Source organism: Balaenoptera musculus, chromosome 6, assembly GCF_009873245.2.
Source record: "Balaenoptera musculus isolate JJ_BM4_2016_0621 chromosome 6, mBalMus1.pri.v3, whole genome shotgun sequence".
NCBI classification, from domain to species: domain Eukaryota; kingdom Metazoa; phylum Chordata; class Mammalia; order Artiodactyla; family Balaenopteridae; genus Balaenoptera; species Balaenoptera musculus.
Window position 1 is genome coordinate 60235336 of NC_045790.1, and position 20178 is coordinate 60255513.

Sequence of the window (20178 nt, forward strand, 5' to 3'; positions counted from 1 at the left end):
GGAAGCATGAGGCTAGGCCTCCTCTGCGCAGTCCTGTTTCTAATATGAAGAGCCAGGCGCCTACTTTTTCCAGAGCCTATTCTAACGCTCCTTGCGAAAGCTGGGCCGTTGCCTTCTTCATGATGCGTAAATAATGAACCTCGTGCATTCTTTTAAAAGCAATCTCTCTTTTCTCACGTTTCTACGTTTATGGTTATCTTTCCATTTATTAATCTCTGTCCCCACACCAGGCAGGGAAGCCCTGAATAAGAAGGTACATCCATCACGCCCAGCCGGGTGTTGGCCCTGCCGCGGAGCCCGCCAGCAATCTGCCCGAAGAACCTGGGTCGCGGCGCGGCGGGACCGGCCAATCAGAAGAAGTTTGGCCCTCTGCAGTTTCCGTCCGCTCACTAGGAGGCGCTGCGGCCGCCGCCGCGGCTCCCGGGGCTGTAGCGGGCCGGGGCGGTTGGACTGGCTGCTGACGCTCGTGGTCATGGAGTGGGGTTCGGAGTCGGGAGCTGTGAGGCGGCACCGCATCGGAGGGGAGCGCCGGGACGGCCCGGCGGCCGCGCCGCAACTGGAGAGGGAGGCCCTGGTGCAGGAGCCCCTGGCGGACGCGTGTGGCGGCGGCGCGAGGACGCGGAAGCGGAGTGGGGAGGGGAGCGGCAGCGCGAGCCGGGGCGCGGGTACCGGACTGTCTGAGGCGCGCGCCTCGTTGGGGCTGGCGCTTTACCTCCTCGCGCTGCGGGCACTCGTGCAGCTCTCGCTGCAGCAGCTCATGGTGCGTGGGGCCGCTGTTGGCCACCGCGGAGAGTTCGACGCACGCCGAGCCAGGTACCGCCGCCTCCGCCGGGCCCGGGCGTCCCTTTTCGGTGCGGGACCCCGCACCTGTGTGCACCTGCCCCCGCGGGGCCTCCTGGGCTCGCCGCCCCCGCCCGGCTGCACGTGGGGTGGGGTGGCCTGGCGCGTTCCCCTTCTGGAGCCCCAATTTGCGGGACGCGGGGCTCGCGCGGCCCCCTTTTAAGCTCGTCGTACAGGTGCGGGTGGCCAGGGCGATTGCGCCGGCTTTTCCATCCCTTTTTTGCCTCACCTGCAGATGGTTTGGTTATTAGTAATCGCCTATCTTTCGGAGCAACTTACCCTTTTTACTAGATCTCCTACTTTGCAAGTGAGATGAAAGGCTGTGAGGTTTGTGGACCCAGTTCGGTTTTCTGCGAAGGGTCCGAAGGGGCTAATGCAGTGGTCTAAATCTTTGAGGGTCACAGGTCTCAAACCTGAGAGCTATGGAGGCTCTCCCTGGAAGACGGCACATTCAAAAATTTACTATTTCAGAACTTCTCAATTTCCTGGAGTTTGTCCTTGGGTCCTTGGTGTGTAAGGTTTGGCTTTTAAAAAAAAAAAAAAAAAAAAAAAACAAGAGACCTTTAAGTATACTAGGAAACGTGAATTAAGTCAAAGGTATTGTGACCTAAGTGTGTCAAAGCTCATAAAATCATAAGCTAGCAGACTTTTCAACAGCCATGGTGTTTTAGAAAACTTTTTAAGTACAAAATGCTGGAAGCTTATTTTCTTAAAGGCTTTCTGAAACACGGCTCCCCACCCCCTGTTTTCCTCACTTGGAATGCAGTGAAAAGACAAAAAAAATTTTTGTTTGTTTTAGGGGTAGAGTTGGTTTTGGCCTGAATTGAAGTTACTTGGCCTTGTGTGCACAATGGGAGGGCTGAGTCCATTCTTCAAAAGTTTTTCTTTGCTTATTTAACCTCTTGACTTAATTGTCTTTGCTTTTGGTTTCTGCTACTTAGAATCAGTAACCCAGCCTTCAGTAACCCTCCAGAGTGTGACACAATGAAATTGTATTCTGTCCTGTCTAGCCATCAGCAGTGATACATTTTGAATAAAATCTCTTGGTTTTGTATTGATTCGATATGGGGGTTGGGAGAAGTTGGGAGTGGAGTGAGTGTAGAAAACTGAAGGGATGAACTCATGGAAGGCAAAATAAAATGATGGAACTTTGCAAGTGATTTTCACATGTTACCTGAAATACTAAAGGCAGCCTCTTTTATGTGAGAAGTCAGAGAACTTGTTCTTTGGCAAGGGGAAGTGTGGAGGAAAAGTTGCTCTGTGCTAAGTGTTAGTTTTAAGCCTAGGACGCCTTGTCATCGTGATTCTTCTGGTTGCTTCCAGGGATTATCTTGAGCACATAACATCCATTGGCCCCAGGACTACAGGGAGTCCAGAAAATGAGATTCTGACAGTGCGTTACCTTTTGGAACAGATTAAACTGATTGAAGTTCAGAGCAACAACCTTCACAGGATTTCAGTAGATGTACAACGGCCCACAGGCTCCTTTAGCATTGACTTTTTGGGAGGGTTTACAAGCTACTATGACAACATCACCAACGTTGTGGTAAAGCTGGAACCCAGAGGTGGAGCCCAGCATGCTGTCCTGGCCAACTGTCATTTTGACTCAGTGGCAAACTCACCAGGTTTGTGCCTGTTTTTCAGTCATTTTGAAATCCTCACAACAAGAAAGCTTGTTAACTCTAAGCTGCTTGAGCAATTGTGGGCACTATTTTCTTAGACAGATCTTTTCATTGCGATGGAAGATAGGATAATTAGAATAATTATCATTTAGTTTAAGGTCTACCTTGCAGTATTCTCTCAAGTGCTTTGTTTACTTAATTTTTAAACATTAGTGCCAGCAGCCCAGCGACAGGGCATTGAGTATTTCTGGCAGACTGAAATAGCCTTATCAGTGTTACCAGTGTGTGTTCTTCAGTCATGGAGTTAGGTCCTGCCACTTCAAGTGTTTACTCAGCTAGGTGTCGTGCTAGGCTTTGGGGTTATGGGATAAAGGAACAGTACTGGCCTTCAAGGGACACATGGTTTGGAGGCTCACTCTCCTAGCAGTTTCTGTCGACCTATAACGTGAGAATGTTGGTCCGTTGGGGATGTCATACTGGTAGAGTACCTCATTAATCCATAAATCTTGCCCTGAAAATACTTCAGCAGAATAGAGTACTTGATGTTTAGGACAGTGCCTGACCAGTAAATATTTGTTGAATTCAATATCTCCTAAATCGAACTTCAATTTTTTAGAGTAAGATTCCTCAGAAAAAGGTTTTCAGTGGCTAGAAATTGTAAATAGGGAAGAATAGAAAATAATAGCAATTTGCAGTGAGATGGCATCTGGTTCAGTCCCCTCATTTGACACAGGAATACACTTAGCTGATCACCACTGATCTGAGACAGGCCCAGGACCTGGGTTTCCTGGCTAGTCAGTTCTTTTAGCTATATTTGAAAGGAAGGAGAGTATTAGGATGTAGTTAATGTTCCCTTTGGCAAACTACTTAACTTCTTTCCTCAGTTTCTAATCTGAAAAATGGCGATATAACAGTACTTTCCTAATGGCATTGCTTAGAGGATTAAATGCGGATTAAATACTAGTAAAATAGTAGAATAGCAACTGGCATGAAAAATCCTTTTTTTGCAATTAGTAGTTATTTAATATTAAGTACTTCCGGATTGCTTAAACTTACATCATCCCCAATATGAACATCTAGAGTTATACAAACTATAAATTAAAATTTATGTGCTTGATAAAATTTTTCATACTAGGATATCTTTAATTAGGAATCTTGCCAATTGCATTTAGAATGTAACATGCTTTTTCAAAAATTAGTATGCACTCATCTGTTTTATAAGGTCAGAAATACCTTTGTGTGTGCTGGGGAAATTAGTGGTCTTGTATGTCCATTTCAAAGCGGTAATAAAATAAGCATCACCCTATGCCCACTATTTTGATGCTTAAAATCTAGGAAGGGACAAATTAACATCATGGTTATTTAAGAGCATTATATAAGAAAGACATGTATACAAGTATCAGAAACAAACAGTACCAAATGTTAGAAATCACATATATGGAGTCCAGTAATGAAAGGATGGCATTTTGTGGGTTACTGGAACCCATTTTTAACTAAAATTTTGTAAGGATACCTATGCCAACAATCTCAGGGAAATTTCTGTCATTAATAAATTGTTAAAAATAGTTTTAAAAACGTTCATAAAATAGACTGTCACCTAAATTTTTTTAGTGGATGAACAAATTGAAACATTATTTTTTAAGGGTACTTCTCAGCAAGGTATCTGGAACTTAGGAACTGATACCAATTAGGAGTAATGTTACCCACAGAAAGGCCTTAAATATCTTCTTGGGTTTGCTGCATGGTTCCAGATTGTTATTCTGGGGCTGGCTTCAGTTTCAGGATTAATTCTAAATGGAAAGGGATGTTGGTTAAGCATCCAGCCCTTATAGATACTGTCCTCTGACTTTCCTTCACTTTCTTAAAGATACCTGACCCTTCTCTAGGTTTATTCTCAGACACCAGAGCCATTAAAATAAAGGAAGATAAAAGGACAGTTTAACTTTTAATCAACTCTATAGAGATATATATCTTTAAATTTCCATTTCTCTTCTTTTGAATAAAGAAAAATTTTACTGCTTTTTATTTTAAAGTAAGTCACAGTCTCAAAGTTAAAAATCCTTTGTTTCCTTTGGTTTTTGAAAGGTGGCACTTTTTACTGATAGCTACATTATACTTCCTGCTTGATAGTACTTAGGTAATTATTACTTTGTTTCACTTCGATTAAAATACAATCCAGTAATCACTACTGAGATAAGTATAGCTAGTAAGTAGTTTCTTCTCAAGTAGGAATGGGGTCTGGAATTTAACAGCACCAAAACAAGCATTTTAGCTGGCTGCACAGCCTTCCTTAAGTTTGCAAAGAGGAGAAGGAAAAGCTAACACTGAATGCCTACCACATGCTAGGCACTGTGCATTACCTTGCAATCCTCACAACACAACTGTGAAATATAGATGTCATTAATCTGCTCTCTAGACCAGGAAATAGTAAAGGGGCAGAGCTAGAATTTACATCCAAGTCTTTCTTACTCTAAAACCTACACTATTCTCTGTAGCACCCTGCCTCCCACTGTGTAAACCCAGAAATGCTGTTGCCTGGGTTGTTACTGTGCCTATTTACTTTGATTATTCTTTGAAATTTTATTATGGAAAATTTCAAATATATACAGAAAGAGAATTGTTTAATGAACCTGAGTGTACCTGTCACCCAGCTTCAACAGTTCAATCTTGCTTCTCTACTGCCCTACCCCCCACCCCTGACCTTGACTATTTTAAAGCAGATCTCAGCTATATCAGTTCCTCTGTAAGTATTTTGGGCTGTATTGTTGAAAGATAAGGACTCTTTTTTTTTTTTTGACATGCTCATAACACCATGAATTACCTCACTGAAAAACTTAACAATAATTCCTTAATATCATCAGATATCCAGTCAGTTCCTTAATGACCTCTTATGGTACTTTTAAAAAAGTCTTGGCCCTAAAGTCATCTTTATAATCACCTTTAATTAATATATAACGTTTCTGAATTAAGAGGTTAAGTGATTTGATGAGGTTCTCTGCTTTATCAGTGCTGGGACCAAAGATTACTACTTAGGTCATTGGTCTCCTTTCCTGTATCTTACTACATTGAGTGTCTTCTTTGTACTTTTTCATCACATGATCCCCTTGGAGAAACTTTAAAAAATGCTACACTATCCACACTGACCTCTCTTATGATTTTGGCAGGAAAACTAGCAGGAAGGGAGTGGGTGGCAGTTGGAGATGACATAGGAAACCGTGAACACCAGAAGTGAGGATACTACAGAGGACGTGGAATAAGGATAAAGAATTTTAAAAATTGCTTTGGGCGATGAGAATGCCAGTTTTCAATATTGCCTTAGGTCCCTTCTGGTTGATTATTCAACAGGTATTAATTGAGCAACTATTGCGGGTCCAGGCACAGTTCCAGATACTGAGAGTAAATCAGCAAGCAAACCAAAGATTCCCATTCTCCTGGAGTTTACTGCTGGTGGGTGTAATTATCACCAGATGATGACAGAGCTATGCTACTTGCAGCTATTGTGATGCTTCCTTGATGAGAAAACTCTGTTTCTTGCCATAATGGTTCATACTGTAAAGGTTTTAAAATCTGAGAAGCAAATCTGTTTTTCTGATTTAAAGGTGCCAGTGATGATGCAGTTAGCTGTTCAGTGATGCTGGAAGTCCTACGTGTCTTGTCAACATCTTCAGAAGCCTTACATCATGCTGTCATATTTCTCTTTAATGGTGCTGAGGAAAATGTCTTGCAAGTGAGATTTTACTGTTTTAAAGACTAGGCTTGAGTAATAATGGTAATGAGAATAATAATAATAACAATAGCTAACACTTATGCATTTTGATTATTCATTCGAGTAGTATAAAATGACATGCAAAAGAGATACTGTACTGGGCAGTACTTTAAAAAAATCTACAGCCACTTATGTATACATGTTTAATATTTGAAAACTCAACTTAGAACAGATCGTCTTATCAGTGTTTTATTCATAAAAGGGCTCTGTGATGGCATAATTATTTGCCTCAGGTTTTCTAGAGTTTCAGAGATGTTTTGAGGCAGGCACACGGCATGAATGCCCAACCACAGGGATAGCGCCTTCCCTTCTATTGTTTTGCACTTTCTTTTGCACAGGCTCACACTTACTAAAGATGTTGTTTGGCTCCACTCATGGAAATCAGGCTGCCTTCTGTGAAGAGTGACTTTCTGCTGAGCAAACTGCACACGGCCATTAGGCAGAGAGAGACACACAGATGATGTCTTTAGATCCTGCCTTTGAAAAAAAAATGATCGGTTTTTTTTTTTTATTCTTCCCCTCATCAACATAGACGTTCCGTCCTTTAAAAAAGCAAAATAAAGACTTTAATAGTATAAAATTGTTTAACTGATATCTGTTTTCTTTCCTTCTCATTCAGGCCAGTCATGGTTTTATTACCCAGCACCCGTGGGCCAGCTTGATTCGTGCATTTATTAACCTGGAGGCCGCGGGTGTAGGAGGGAAAGAACTTGTATTCCAAACAGGTGTGTGAGGCTGTACGTTGTATATTTTAATGCTATTTTTGTTTTTATAAAAGTGGAAGTTTTTTGAATGTAAATAATCTAATGAAATGAACATTCTTTTAAAATCATGAGACAGTTTTAGCTTGTCTTTTTGAAGTTTTTAACAAAATCATATTAATTTTAATGTCATAAAAATCCAGTAATATGAATCAGAGTTCAAAGCTCAGATTTGTTTAGTTAGGGCATACTAAAATCTGATGTTGGTCGTTTCATGCCATTTTCCTGCTCTATTAGAAATTTGGGTAATGTATTTTAGCCAGAGATGTAGCATTTGCTAGAAGCTTAATAATGAGGAGTGTTTTGAGGTATGAGGTGGGCTAGGGGAAGTGAAGAAGGTGATATGGGAACTTGTTTTTTATTTTTTAGCACCCTTCACAGACATGATATTAAGTTATAGAGATATGTTAAGTGCTAAGTATGTCTTCACAACCTAAACAGTACCACATTTTAATATTCTCCATCCAACTTACTTTAGACTTTTACCACTCAAAATGAATGTATATTTTAACTTGAGCCAAACCTTTGAGCATCTCAAGGTTATGAGGTCAGAAGCAAGGTTCTCCCTTCTTTTCACCTCAAACCTTTCTGTTTACTCTTCATCTGAATAATGAGAAGAAGCTGGTACCTAATATCTATAGGGGTCAGTGGATGCAACACTATTATCCATTTTCCTCTAATTCTTGGATGTCAGTCAGGATAAGAGGAACACTTGATATAACAACCACCAGATCAAAAAGCAGCAAGAGAACATTCTGTAAGCAAAGAGGACACTGTGTCTTTCTTTTCTCTGGTGAAAATACTAGGGCTGCACATGGGCAGGAGTGTGTCTTTGTATATTTTCCCTCCTGGAAGTGTACTATAATTTAAGTACCTTCACATCCATACTTTTTAATTTGTTATCACTGGACCCTGCCCCTGTACTTCTAGGACCCAGAGAAGAACCAGTCTTAAGGTTTAGTCTGTGCCTTTCCTGAATTTTTTCTGTGCGTATTTATTAATGCATACATATTCTGTGTGTATATATTAATATATCTTTCGTACATATAATCCAGAGAGGTTAAAACACATTTACCTAACTCCTGGGTATACATTCAAAAAAAAAAAAAAAAAACCAGAGACATTAATTTGAATAGTTACATGCACTGCAATGTTCCTAGCAGCATTATGTACAATTACCAAGATATGGAAGCAACCTAAGTGTCCATCAACAGGTGAATGGATAGTGTGTGTGTGTGTGTGTGTGTGTGTGTGTGTGTGTGTACACAATGGAATACTACTCAGCCATAAAAAAGAATGAAACTTTGCCATTTGCAGCAATGTGAATGGACTTGGAGGGCATTATGCTAAGTGAAATCAGTCAGAGAAAGACAAATACTGTATGATATCACTTATATGTGGAATCTAAAAAATACAACAGACTAGTAAATATAACAAAAAAGAGGCAGACTCACAGATATAGAGCACAAACTAGTGGTTACCAGGGAGGAGGGGAGGGGCACTATAGGGGTAGGGGAGTAGGAGGTGCAAACTATTGGGTGTAAGACAGGCTCAAGGATGTGTTGTGCAACATGGGGAATATAGCCAATATTTTGTAATAACTTTAAATGGAAAGTAACCTTTAAAAATTGTGTTTCAAAAAAAAAAAAATACTTACCTAGGGTTAGCAAGGGCTAGACCCAAGTCATTTCATTTATTTATTTACGTTTATTGAGTACTCATTTATGCTAGGTCTAATTTACAGTCCTGCTCTTTTTACTAAATGTGGACAGTTAGACATAAAAATTCTACAGTTTACATTTTAGATATAATTGCATTATTTGGAAGGATATAAACAAACTGTTAATAACAGTCACTACTGGATGGTGGGCATTGCTGTCAGAGCTGTGGTGGGTGTGACTAGAGTGGAGGATGGGGCAAAATGTGAAAAGCCAATTTGAACTCTCCACTGCTTCATAAACTTACAACCAGAATTGCCATTACAGCTTTACTGATACTCTTTATAGTTTTCTGTATTGTTTAAATTTTTTGCATTTCATATGATTACTTTAATAATAAAAACAGACTTGTTACTGGTTAGCAGTATATATACAATTTAAATGTTTTACTCATGCTGAAATAAAATCCTAGTATTTCAAAATTAAGTGTTTTCTAGAGGGGCATCCTACAAATATTTGTAAAGAATGTTCTCCCCCTTTCTTTGAGTTTTTGTATGCTGTTTTCCCTCTAGGTTTTGGTAGCTTATTCTTGTGGCTAAACTGTATACCTGAAAGCTTTCTGGGCGCTTTCTGACAGTCTAATACCTTTCCCAGTATCTCTCTCACTTCCAGATGCCCTTCCTACAAAAGACTAGCTTTCTTGTGGGGATTGCTTTCAGAAAGCTAGTTAGTGTTGCTTCCATGTCTGAAGAGGGAGGATGAGGCCTCCTGGGTCTGGAGTCCTGGGGAGCTCTGCCAGACCACCCTGTCCTCAGCTTCTGCAACAGGCGCTTTTATCCTGCACAGTAGCGCTTGTCCTGCCCTGGGAACGTTTCCGTTAAAACAGTTTGTCCTCTCTAGTGCTCTGTTGTCACTTCAGAGAGACATTCGTTTGGGGAGTTTTTAGTGACTAGAATAATCATTGCTACCTAATTTAAAAAAAAATTTATTTACTTTATTTATTTATTTTTGGCTGCATTGGGTCTTCGTTGCTGCGCACAGGCTTTCTCTAGTTGCCGCGACTGGGGGCTACTCTTCATTGTGGTGCACGGGCTTCTCGTTGTGGTGGCTTCTCTTGTTGTGGAGCACGGGCTCTAGGCGCGCGGGCTTCAGTAGTTGTGGCTCGCAGGCTCAGTAGTTGTGGCTCGCAGGCTCAGTAACTGTGGCGCCTGGGCTTAGTTACTCCGCGGCATGTGGGATCTTCCTGGACCTGGGCTCGAACCCGTGTCCCCTGCATTGGCAAGCGGATTCTCAACCACTGCGCCACTAGGGAAGCCCCTTAGAGTATTTTTTGAGGTTCATCCATGTTGTAGCGTGTATCAGTACTTCATTCTTTTTCTTTTTCTTTTTTTTTTTTTCCACCACATGGCTTGCGGGATCTTAGTTCCCCACCAGGAATTGAACCCGAGCCCTTCTGCAGTGGAAGCGCAGAGTCCTGATCACTGAACCGCCAGGGATTCCCAAGTACTTCATTCTTTTTTATGGCTAGATTATATTACATTGTATGGATATCCTGCATTTCATTGATCCATTCATCAGCTGATGGACATCTGGATTGTTTCCACTTTTAGGCTATTATGAATAATGCTGCTATGAGCATTTGTGTGTAAGTCTTTGTGTGGACATATAGTTTAATTTCTTTTGGGTGGATTCCTAAGAATGGAATTCCTGGGTCATATGGTAAATTTATGTTTTAACTTTTTAAGAAACTGCTAAACCAAATAAGTTTTATTTTAGAAGAAATGTAAATTCAAATAACAGTAAGAATTTTTTAATACTAGATTTGCAAAAAGTAAGTAGAATGATAATGCCCAGTTCTGATGAATACAGAGGAACAGGCATTTTCAAACACTATTGGTGGAAGTATAGATTGGTGCAGTTTTGGGGCAGTTTGGCCATATGTATCACTTTAAAAAATGTACAGACTCTTCTGTCCAGCAGGTCCACTTGCAGGAATTTATCCTGTAGAAATAGTTGCACATAGACGCATAGGTCTAAGTACTGCATAATCTTCTCAGCTTTTTTTCATAAGAATGAAAAACTGAAAACACCTTCCACGTCCATGCATAAGGGACTGGTTATATTAGTGTTGAGTTAAACATCTTACTTGGCTTCCATAATAATATTTGCTGCTCTCAGTCTCCTTTTTTACTTCCGCCTTTTTTTGTTTATTCTGGGCATTGATGCTACCAACTAACGTTAGAAGAAAGCAGAGCAGAGGGAATGATGCTGTGTGTGAGTTGGTTCTGGACTTCCAGGGAACTTTGACTTTTCATTGTTGACATTGCGATCTGCCTCCCCTCAGTATCACACATGCTCATGCCTTTTGCTTTAAGAAAGATGGGATTCATTCTTTAAGAAGAAATGGGTACACAAGAAACTGGAAGCATCATGGGATTTAGATGATGGCAGGAGAAAGACTATAAGGTGAAAATATTTCTGTGTGTGCCTCCCACCTTCCTCTATGAGATAATTAAGATAAGAGCTTTCTGGGGGAGGCAGGATAGGTAGTGATGAAGAGCACAGCCTCTGTATTCTGCTGACCCAAGTTCCAATCTCAGCCGTAGCATTGCAGCCTTGGAGCTCCATGCTTCAGCTCCTCATCAGTAAAACTGGGATAGTATAGGATTAATAACCAGTGAGTAAAATCCTCAAGTCTGTAATTTCTTGTTTAAGAGCTGCCTTTGCCCTGTTTATATCACAGGGAGTGTCTTACTCAGTAGTTCATCTGCCTTCCCCATCCCAGTCTCCCCAGTGTTCCCTTTTTCACCAACACTTCACCTGTCTGTGACCTGTAGGCCTCAGTGGACAATCAGTGAGAGGCTGGAGTGGGGCTGGAGCACTACTGTGCAGCAGTGTGATCTGAAAGGGGTCAAAGGCCAGGCAGTGGCTATTCAAAACCCTTTCCTGCTGATGGATCTTACGTTTTTCTCAAATATTTTTTATGGTACAATGCATAAAGTGAACTTAAACTTGATAATATCCTTAGGTGTCTTCATTTCATCTTTTATTATAAACTAAGAAAAGTACACAGCTCTGAGAGTGCTCAGCTTAATGAATTTTTACAGACTGAATAAGTCATGTAACTAGAACCCAGCTCAAGATTGAGAGTATTGTGGGTACTCCAGAAGCGTGAAGCCTCCTCTGTGTCCCTTCTCAGTCTTCCTTCCCCAAGAGTACCCCATTCTAACTTATGCCTTGATAGATTTAATCTTGCTTGTGTTTGAACGTTCTGTAAATTGACTCATACGCTATGTTTTCTTTTGTGTATGGCTTTTTTTCACTCAGTATTATGTCTGTAAGATTCCTCTATGTTGTGTTTAGTTCATTCTTTTTCATTGCTGAATAATATTCCATTGATAAGGATATCCATTCTACTAGTGATGTTAGGTTGTTTCTAGGCTTTGGCTCTTATGAGTGGTTTTAGGAACATTCTTATGAGGGTCTTTACACACATTTGTGTATGCACGTTTCTGAGTGGAACTACTGAGTCATAAGGTGTGTGTAATTTCAGCTTTGGTAGATACTTTTGGTAGATATATGCCATACTTGGATGCAAAAATCCTAAATAAAATATTAGCAAACTGAATCCAGCAATATATGTGTATTTATGTGTATGTGTATATGTACATATATGTATATATACATACAAAAAAGATAATGCTTTCCAACCAAGTTGAGCTTATTTCAGGAATACAAGATTTTTTAAGTTTCAGGTGTACAACATAGTGACTCAATATTTGTATATATTGCAAAATGATCATCAGTAAGTCTAGTTAACACTCATCACCGTAAAGTTGCAAATTTTTTTCTTGTGCTGAGAACTTTTAAGACCTGTTCTCTTAGCAACCTTCAAGTATACAAGACAGTATTATTAACTTAATCACCATGCTGTACATACACTACATCCCCATGACTTATTTATTTTATAACTGGAAGTTTGTACCTTCTGACCACCTTCACCCATTTCACCCATCTCCCAACCCCCCCATCTCTGGCAACCACCAATCTGTTCTCTGTATCTATGAAGTCCTCTTTTTTTTTTTGGTCAAGATTCCACATATAAGTGAGATTGTATGGTATTTTTCTTTCTCTGTCTGGCTTATTTCACTTAGGATAGACTGAATAATGTTCCATTGTGTGTGTGTGTGTATACACACACACACACACATTTTCTTTATCCATTCATCCATTGATGACACTTAGGTTGCTTCCATGTCTTGGGTATTGTAAATAATGCTGCAGTGAACATGGGGGTGCAGATATCTTTCTGAGTTAGATTTTGTTTTTTTGGATAAATACCCACATTCCTACTGTATGGAATCATACAGTAGGTCTATTTTTAAATTTTTTGAGGAACATCCATACTGTTTTTCATAGTGGCTGCACCAATTTACTTTCCCACCAAATTCACAAGGGTTTCCTTTTTTCCACGCCCTCACCAACACTTACTTCTTGTCTTTTTGGTAATAGCCATTCTGACAGGTATGAGATGATATCTCACTGTGGTTTTGATTTGCATATCCCTGATGATTAGTGATGTTGAGCACCTTTCAGGGACCTCTTGGCCATCTGTTTGTCGTCTTTGGAAAAAAATGTCTATTCAGGTCGTCTGTCCATTTTTCAATCAGATTGTTTGGGGGGTTTTTTGCTCTTGATTTGTATGAATTCTTTATATTTTAGATTTTAACCCCTTATCAGAAATGTGATTTGAAAATATTTTCTCTCATTCAGTACACTGCCTTTTTTATTTTGTTGATGGTTTCCTTTGCTGCGCAGAGGCTTTTTAGTTTGAAGTAGTCCCACTTGTTTGTTTTTTGCTTTTGTTGCCTTACCCAAAAAATCATCATCAGGACCAGTGTCAAGGAGCTTACTGCCTATGGTTTCTCCTTGGAATTATATGATTTCAGTCTTTTAAAGTTTATTTATTTATTTATTTATTTATTTATTTATTTATTTATTTTGGCCACACGGCTTGTGGGATCTTAGTTCTCCAACCAGGGATCGAACCCGCTACCCCTGCATTGGAAGCTCGGAGCCTTAACTACTGGACCGCCAGGGAAGTCCCTGCTTTCAGTCTTATATGTTCAAATCTTCAATCCATTTTGAGTTAATTTTTGTGTATGGTGTAAGATAGTGGTCCCTTTCCATTATTTTGCTTGCGGCGGTTCAGTTTTCCCAATATCATTTATTTGAAAAGACTGTCCCTTACCAATTGTATATTCTTGGCTCTTTTGTTGTAAATTAATCGACCATATATATGTGAGTTTACTTCTGAACTTTATTCTGTTCCATTGATCTATATTTCTGTTTTTATGCCAGTATTATACTGTTTTCATTACTAGTGCTTTGTAATATAGTTTGCAGTCAGGAAGTGTGACGTCTCTAGCTTTGTTCTTCTTGCTTAAAGTCGCTTTGGCTGTTTGGGGTCTTTTGTGGTTTCATACAAATTTTAGGATTGTTTGTTTTATTTCTGTGAAAAATGCCATTGGAATTTTGATAGGGATTGCATTGAATCTGTAGATGCTTTGTGTGGCACAGACATTTTAACAATATTAATTTTTCCAGTCTATGAGCACACAGTTTCTTCCATTTATTTGTGTTATCTTCAATTTCTTTCATCAGTGTCTTAAAGTTTTCAGTGTACATTTCTTTCACCTCCTTGGTTAAATTTATTCCTTGGTATTTTATGCTTTTTGATGCAATTGGAAATGGGATTATTTTCTTAATTTCTCTTTCTGATAGTTCATTATTAGTGTATAGAAATGCAAATGATTTTGTGGAATGATTTTACATCCTGCAGTTTTACTAATGGTAAATGAAGATGGCTTAATATTTGAGTCACTCTATGTAGTTCACCACATTATCAGAGTAAGGGAGAAAAACCATCTCAATTGATAATCTCAGCATAATCATCTCAGTAGATAAAGAGCAAGGATATGTTCCTTCAATAACAGTACATTTATCACACTCAAAAAGTGGACATTAATATAAAACTGTTAGTGAATAAGCAGTACATATTCAGATTTCTGTTGTTCCGATAACATCCTTTGTTTTGTTTTTTAATCTGAGTTCCAATCCAGGATCAAATGTCAGCTGTATTTTGATACATCACAGTCATTATATAACATGCACATAAAAAATATCAGTGTGAACTTAATTATTATAAAGTGAATACCCTTCTAACCCCCACGTGTGAAAGAGGATAGACTCTTGCTACACCCTCCCAGAAGTTTTCCACCCGCCCCTTCTCAAATACAACTCCCTCCCTCTCATCTAAAGTTAGCCATTATCCTAATTTTTATGATCATTACTTTCTTTCCTTTGTAGTTTAGCTTTATCTGTTTTTCAATGTGGTTTTAATATTTTAATCATATAACTTTATTAATATCTAATTGTAATAGTAATAATATTTTAATATTTTAACATGATATGGTTTGATAATCTGTTTCCCCACCATCATTTTTCTTTTTCCTTTTACATTTGTGTTCTTCTCAGTGCATCACACCAGGAGCATGTAATGTCTGTCTGATTACTGATGGTGTTAACCTTCTATCACTTGATTATATTTGCCAGGTTTTTGTACTTTGTAAAATTACACCTTTGTAATAAATATTTTGAGGCTGTGTAAATATCCTGTTTCTTATGAAATTTTGATCCTAGTTTTAGCAATCATTGATGATTCTTGCCCCAAAGCATTTTTACTATAATGTTAGCCAGATGCTGTTTTCTGGGTCTGTCATTCCCTCTATAGTTAATAGTTGGAGCTCGCTAGAAGGAAGGCTTTCTCTTCTCCCTTGTATTTATTTCAATGTTTCATGTATGTTTTATTTTATGGATTTTATATTCTGTTATAATCATTTTGATGCATGAATTGTTCCAGTTTAGGCCAGTGGCAGCCCCTTCAGCTGGTGCCTGTCCCTTTGACATGTCTCTGACATGTTTGTCTGAGCACTTTCTTACTTTCTGGCACAAGATGATCCCACTTACCAGTATTTTCCTAGGCTCAGATCTGGAATTGGGCATATCTTTAGGGAGAACTGGTTCTTTTAGTGGATAATGGTATTCAGAAGCAAAGATCTTGGTGCTGAGTATGTTTTTTTTTATATTTATCCTATTTGGGGTTTGTAGGGCTTTTTGAATTCATAGCTTGGTATTTTCTGTAAGTTTTGGGAAATTATTGGCCTTTACCTCTTTAAACATTGCTTCTACTCCATTCTTTCTCCTCTTCCTCTGAGATTCCAGTTACTCATGTTAGACCTTTTCACTGTATCCCATATGTATTATAAGCATTTCTATGTTTTCCATCCCTATTTCCTTCTGTGCTTTAATTCTCTGGATCTGTAATTTTTTCTCCTGTTGTGTTTAATTTTGTATTAAACTATATATGTATTAAAATTCTTAACATCAATTATTATGCTTTTCGGTTCTAGGCTTTCCATTTGACTATGTCTCTCACTCTTTGTTAATAGGCTGTACTTGTCTAGTGAAATTCTTGCTATCATCTGTGTTTTTGAATAATTAATAATATTTATTTTAAAATCCATGCCTGGTAACTCCAGTCTCTGGGTCACTTGGGTGTCTGGTTCTGTAGTGTTTCTCCATCCATTCCCTCCCCCACCATTTATGGTTATTTTTTTCTGTAGGAAAGCAAATTGATTATCTGTTTATAAAGTTGTAAAAATGTTAATATTCTTAGATTTCCTGAAATACAGTTACTTGATCTGTCTACAGCAGACAACTTTTTGGTAAATTTAGTTGTAACATACAACCCTTGAATCTCAGTGGATTACAATAGCAAAGGCTTATTTGTTGCTTGCATTACATTCTGGTTCCTGAGTAACTGCAGCTACATCCCATGGTTATTATGTTCCATGTGTCTTATTCATTCTGAGACCTAGGCTGAAGGAGAAGCCCTCATCAGGGATGTTTTAATCTCAGGGCCAAAGTTAATGGGAGAGATGGACCATGTGATGGCTCTTCAGAGTCTTCTCAGTTGAAGTTCATTTCTCTCCCATTCACAATCAATTGACCGAAGCAATTTATGTATGTGCTCCTTCCCCAGGGAGGCATTATAAGTTATATGGGAGGGAGGAGTGAATAATTGGGAACAGTAATACAATTTATCTTGCTATCCTAAAGAAAAAACTCCCACATTTGAAAAAAGCTGTATGTACATGAAGATGTTAATGCAGAATTATTAATAATGATAAAAATTATAAGTATAGTAGTAAGGAACTTTATGATATATTCAGTGATTATGCAGTTCTTAAAATGATCATTGTAATATCTAGCAACATAGGAAAATGCATTTAGTACACTGTTAAGTGAAAGAGCAATGTAGAGAGTATATATACCCTATCAGTACAGCTGTGTACACACAGTCATACATTTGTAAGAAAATTGAAGATATAAAAATGATGATAGTTATCTTAGTGGTTTTTCATTTTTAAACTTAAAGTTTTTATAGTGCTGTTATTTTATAATTAAAAGCAATTTTGTTTTCTTAAAGGTTATTTTTCATTCTAAAAAGTCATACACATTTATCAAAGAAATGTTGGAAAATACAGAAAATAGGATTCAAAAAAACAAACTCTTGACCTATCTCCCCAAATCACCACAGTAACTATTTTAGGTGTGTTTAAAAAATTACTATATTAAAAATATTTACCAGATTAACCTTGTATTGTGTTGTCATGTTTCATTTCAGGTCCTGAAAATCCTTGGTTGGTCCAAGCTTATGTTTCAGCAGCTAAACACCCTTTTGCTTCCGTGGTGGCTCAGGAGGTTTTCCAGAGTGGAATCATTCCTTCAGATACTGACTTTCGTATCTACAGGGATTTTGGGAACATTCCAGGTATTCTGTCAGTCATTACGGGCTTTTTTGTGACAATGATTAATCAAAAACAAGTTTTACTTTTTGGAAGTTTGTGAGTGAGCAGCATTTTCTGAGAGCAAATTCTCTATGTGAAAACTGCATATTTTGACTTACTGAAAGAGAGATCCTGATAGTTTCTTTTTCTTTTAAACTCCAGTCTAATTTAAATGCTTCCCTTTTCTAGAACATGTCATCTTGGCCCACAGTGTGACAGAACAGGGGAGGACTGGTTAGCACTTCATTCCCAAAAGATGGTAATAGATCCTTCAGGGGTCTTTTTCATTGTTATCTTGCTTTGCCAACTGCCCTGGGGACTTGTACAGCTTATTTGAAGTTAAAATTTGGCTCTGGCCTGGCAAGGATGTAGATGGCAAAGTTTTGATGACCTCCCGTGCTCAATATTCCTACCCCTTGCTGTGTGAATTGTAGTGCCCCAGTCATTATGTATTGAATTATGTACCATAACTATTGGTTCTGTGAGAATTTGGAAGAGAATTTACATCATGCATTCATGAATGTGACAAACAATCATGCCACTGCTTTGATGTTTTGTCTTTCAGGAATTTAATACATTAAACAAATAGGCCTAAAGTAAGGTTGATCTTTAAAATGACTTTTTTTTTTTTTTTTCTGTATGTCTTAGGAATAGACTTAGCTTTTATTGAGAATGGATACATTTATCACACCAAGTATGACACAGCGGACAGAATTCTAACAGATTCCATTCAGCGAGCAGGTTGGTATTCTAATTTAGACTTTTGATATTAAGATGGAATACTGTGGATGACCTGTAAACCTACAAATATTCTGTGTCCTGTGCATTAGGGAGGCAGTGTATGGTGTAAATGAGGTGGGGCTTTGGAGTTAGATGAGGCTTTGAATTTTAGCCTTGAAGTCTAGTTTAGCAGTTAAGAACATAAGACTATTCATTATGAGGAATTTGAAAGGGTGTTGACCCAGGGTTATGGTCGGATTGCTGAGTGATGCGAGTGTACCCAAAATGGAAGCTATACATTGGAGGTGGTGCAAGCACATGTTTGGGCAACTTGCCCAGGTCTGGAAAAGTTACATCGATCCGAGGTTGGGTGGTGAGGGCCAGTGAGTGGGTTATAGGACAGGTGTCAGGACAAGGGGCAAGGGAGTTAAAGTGTTTTCCAGAGAGATCTATAGTAGTCAGGGGAGGTGAGTCTGTTGCTGAGCCTTAATAAGAGTTGGTGGGATTTGGCACAATGGAGAAGAGAGGGTGTGTCCCAAGGAAGAGCAGAGCGCGAGTAGGTTGTGTTTGTGTATGAGGGGCTGTTGGTGAGTAGCTTGTCAGAATGGAGGTTGCATTTTCAGAAATAGAGAGAAATGAGGTATAAGTGTATAGGGTAGAGAAAATTGTAGAAAGCTTTAAAAATCAGCAAGAAGATGCTGCAGGAATAAGGAATCATCAAAGGCCTGAGTACATGAATGAATGATGGTTTAAAATGCTGTTAGTCTGGTGATGCAGTGTGGAGTGGATGGTGGAGACAGGGAGAGAGCCAGGAGTCAGGGCTGTTCCAACAGTAATTTTCGTATGGAATAGTAAAGGACCTAGACTGGGGTGTTGAGCAAAGATAGAAATGAAAGCAAGGAGATAGAAAATTAGGTATATTTGGAATGTAAATTCAACAAAACTTGACAGATTAGATAGAAGGGGCAGCAAGGGGCAGCATCAGGCCTAGCTGGCCGGGGCAGAGATGATGCCATTGACCATGATGGGAACACGGGAAGGAGGCCCCCATCCAGAGCAGTCATGAAGAGGGGGAGGAGACTGAAGTCTGTCAGATGTAAGACAGAGGGTGTCTGTGAACTGACAAGATGAAAGTATAGATGCACTGTTAGAGCTCATGACAGAACTGGGTTTCTGGGTTTGGAAATTAAAGGCATAGAGAAAACCACAGAAGTATGGAGAATGGAAATGGTTTTTGGAAGAGGGAAGCAAAGGTAGAGGACTAAACTTGAGCTTTGAGGAAGACACATTCTAAGGTGTGACAGAAGAGCCAATGAAAGAAATTCCGCAGTAAGACAGAGGTGGTGTCTTCAGTGGAAAGAGAAAGTCAGTGGGATGAGCAGCAGGAAGAAATGCCAGTCATTGATGTCTTCTGATAATTCTTCATTATTAAGTTCAAACTCATTTAGTCAGTGATTGATATAACAGATATTTGTGACAGCATCTGATGTGCCAGATTCTGCCTGATAATGACTCTCCCAGCTCTCCAGCTTCATTGCTGAATACTCTCTCTCCTCATTCCGGACTTTTTTTCCACCCTGTATCTGGAAATTGCCCTCCTCAGGGCCTTCATCTACACAGATGAACAGTCTCAGTCTGGACAATCTCTCCCGCGATGTAGCTCCTGTCCATCCTTTAGCTGTAAATTTCACTTCCTCGAGTGCTTCCCTGACTTCTCAAACTCCATTAGTCTCCCGTGATATGTTTTTAGGGGACTCTTCTCCTTATTCTTTCTTTTTTTAATTGGAATATCATTGACATTCCTTATTAATTCTTAACACACGTGTAATAACTTGTTTGGTGTTTGTGAGCTTCATGAGCTTCTTGGTTCCCCACTGAATTTCTGGTATCTAGAGCAGT

The 20178-nt window shown here is 39.2% G+C and overlaps 1 protein-coding gene across 1 annotated transcript in view; it reads left to right on the top strand.

Annotated features, from left to right (window-relative positions):
• The first annotated feature begins 421 nt into the window (after positions 1-421).
• The window catches only part of ERMP1 (endoplasmic reticulum metallopeptidase 1), a 52278-nt gene continuing 32521 nt past the window's right edge, over positions 422-20178 (top strand). Inside the window, exons 1-6 of the mRNA XM_036856242.1 lie at positions 422-813; positions 2164-2465; positions 6062-6189; positions 6848-6953; positions 17397-17543; positions 18208-18300. Coding sequence (XP_036712137.1) covers positions 473-813; positions 2164-2465; positions 6062-6189; positions 6848-6953; positions 17397-17543; positions 18208-18300 — 1117 coding nt within the window. The 5' untranslated portion in view covers positions 422-472. The remainder of the gene's footprint in view (positions 814-2163; positions 2466-6061; positions 6190-6847; positions 6954-17396; positions 17544-18207; positions 18301-20178) is intronic.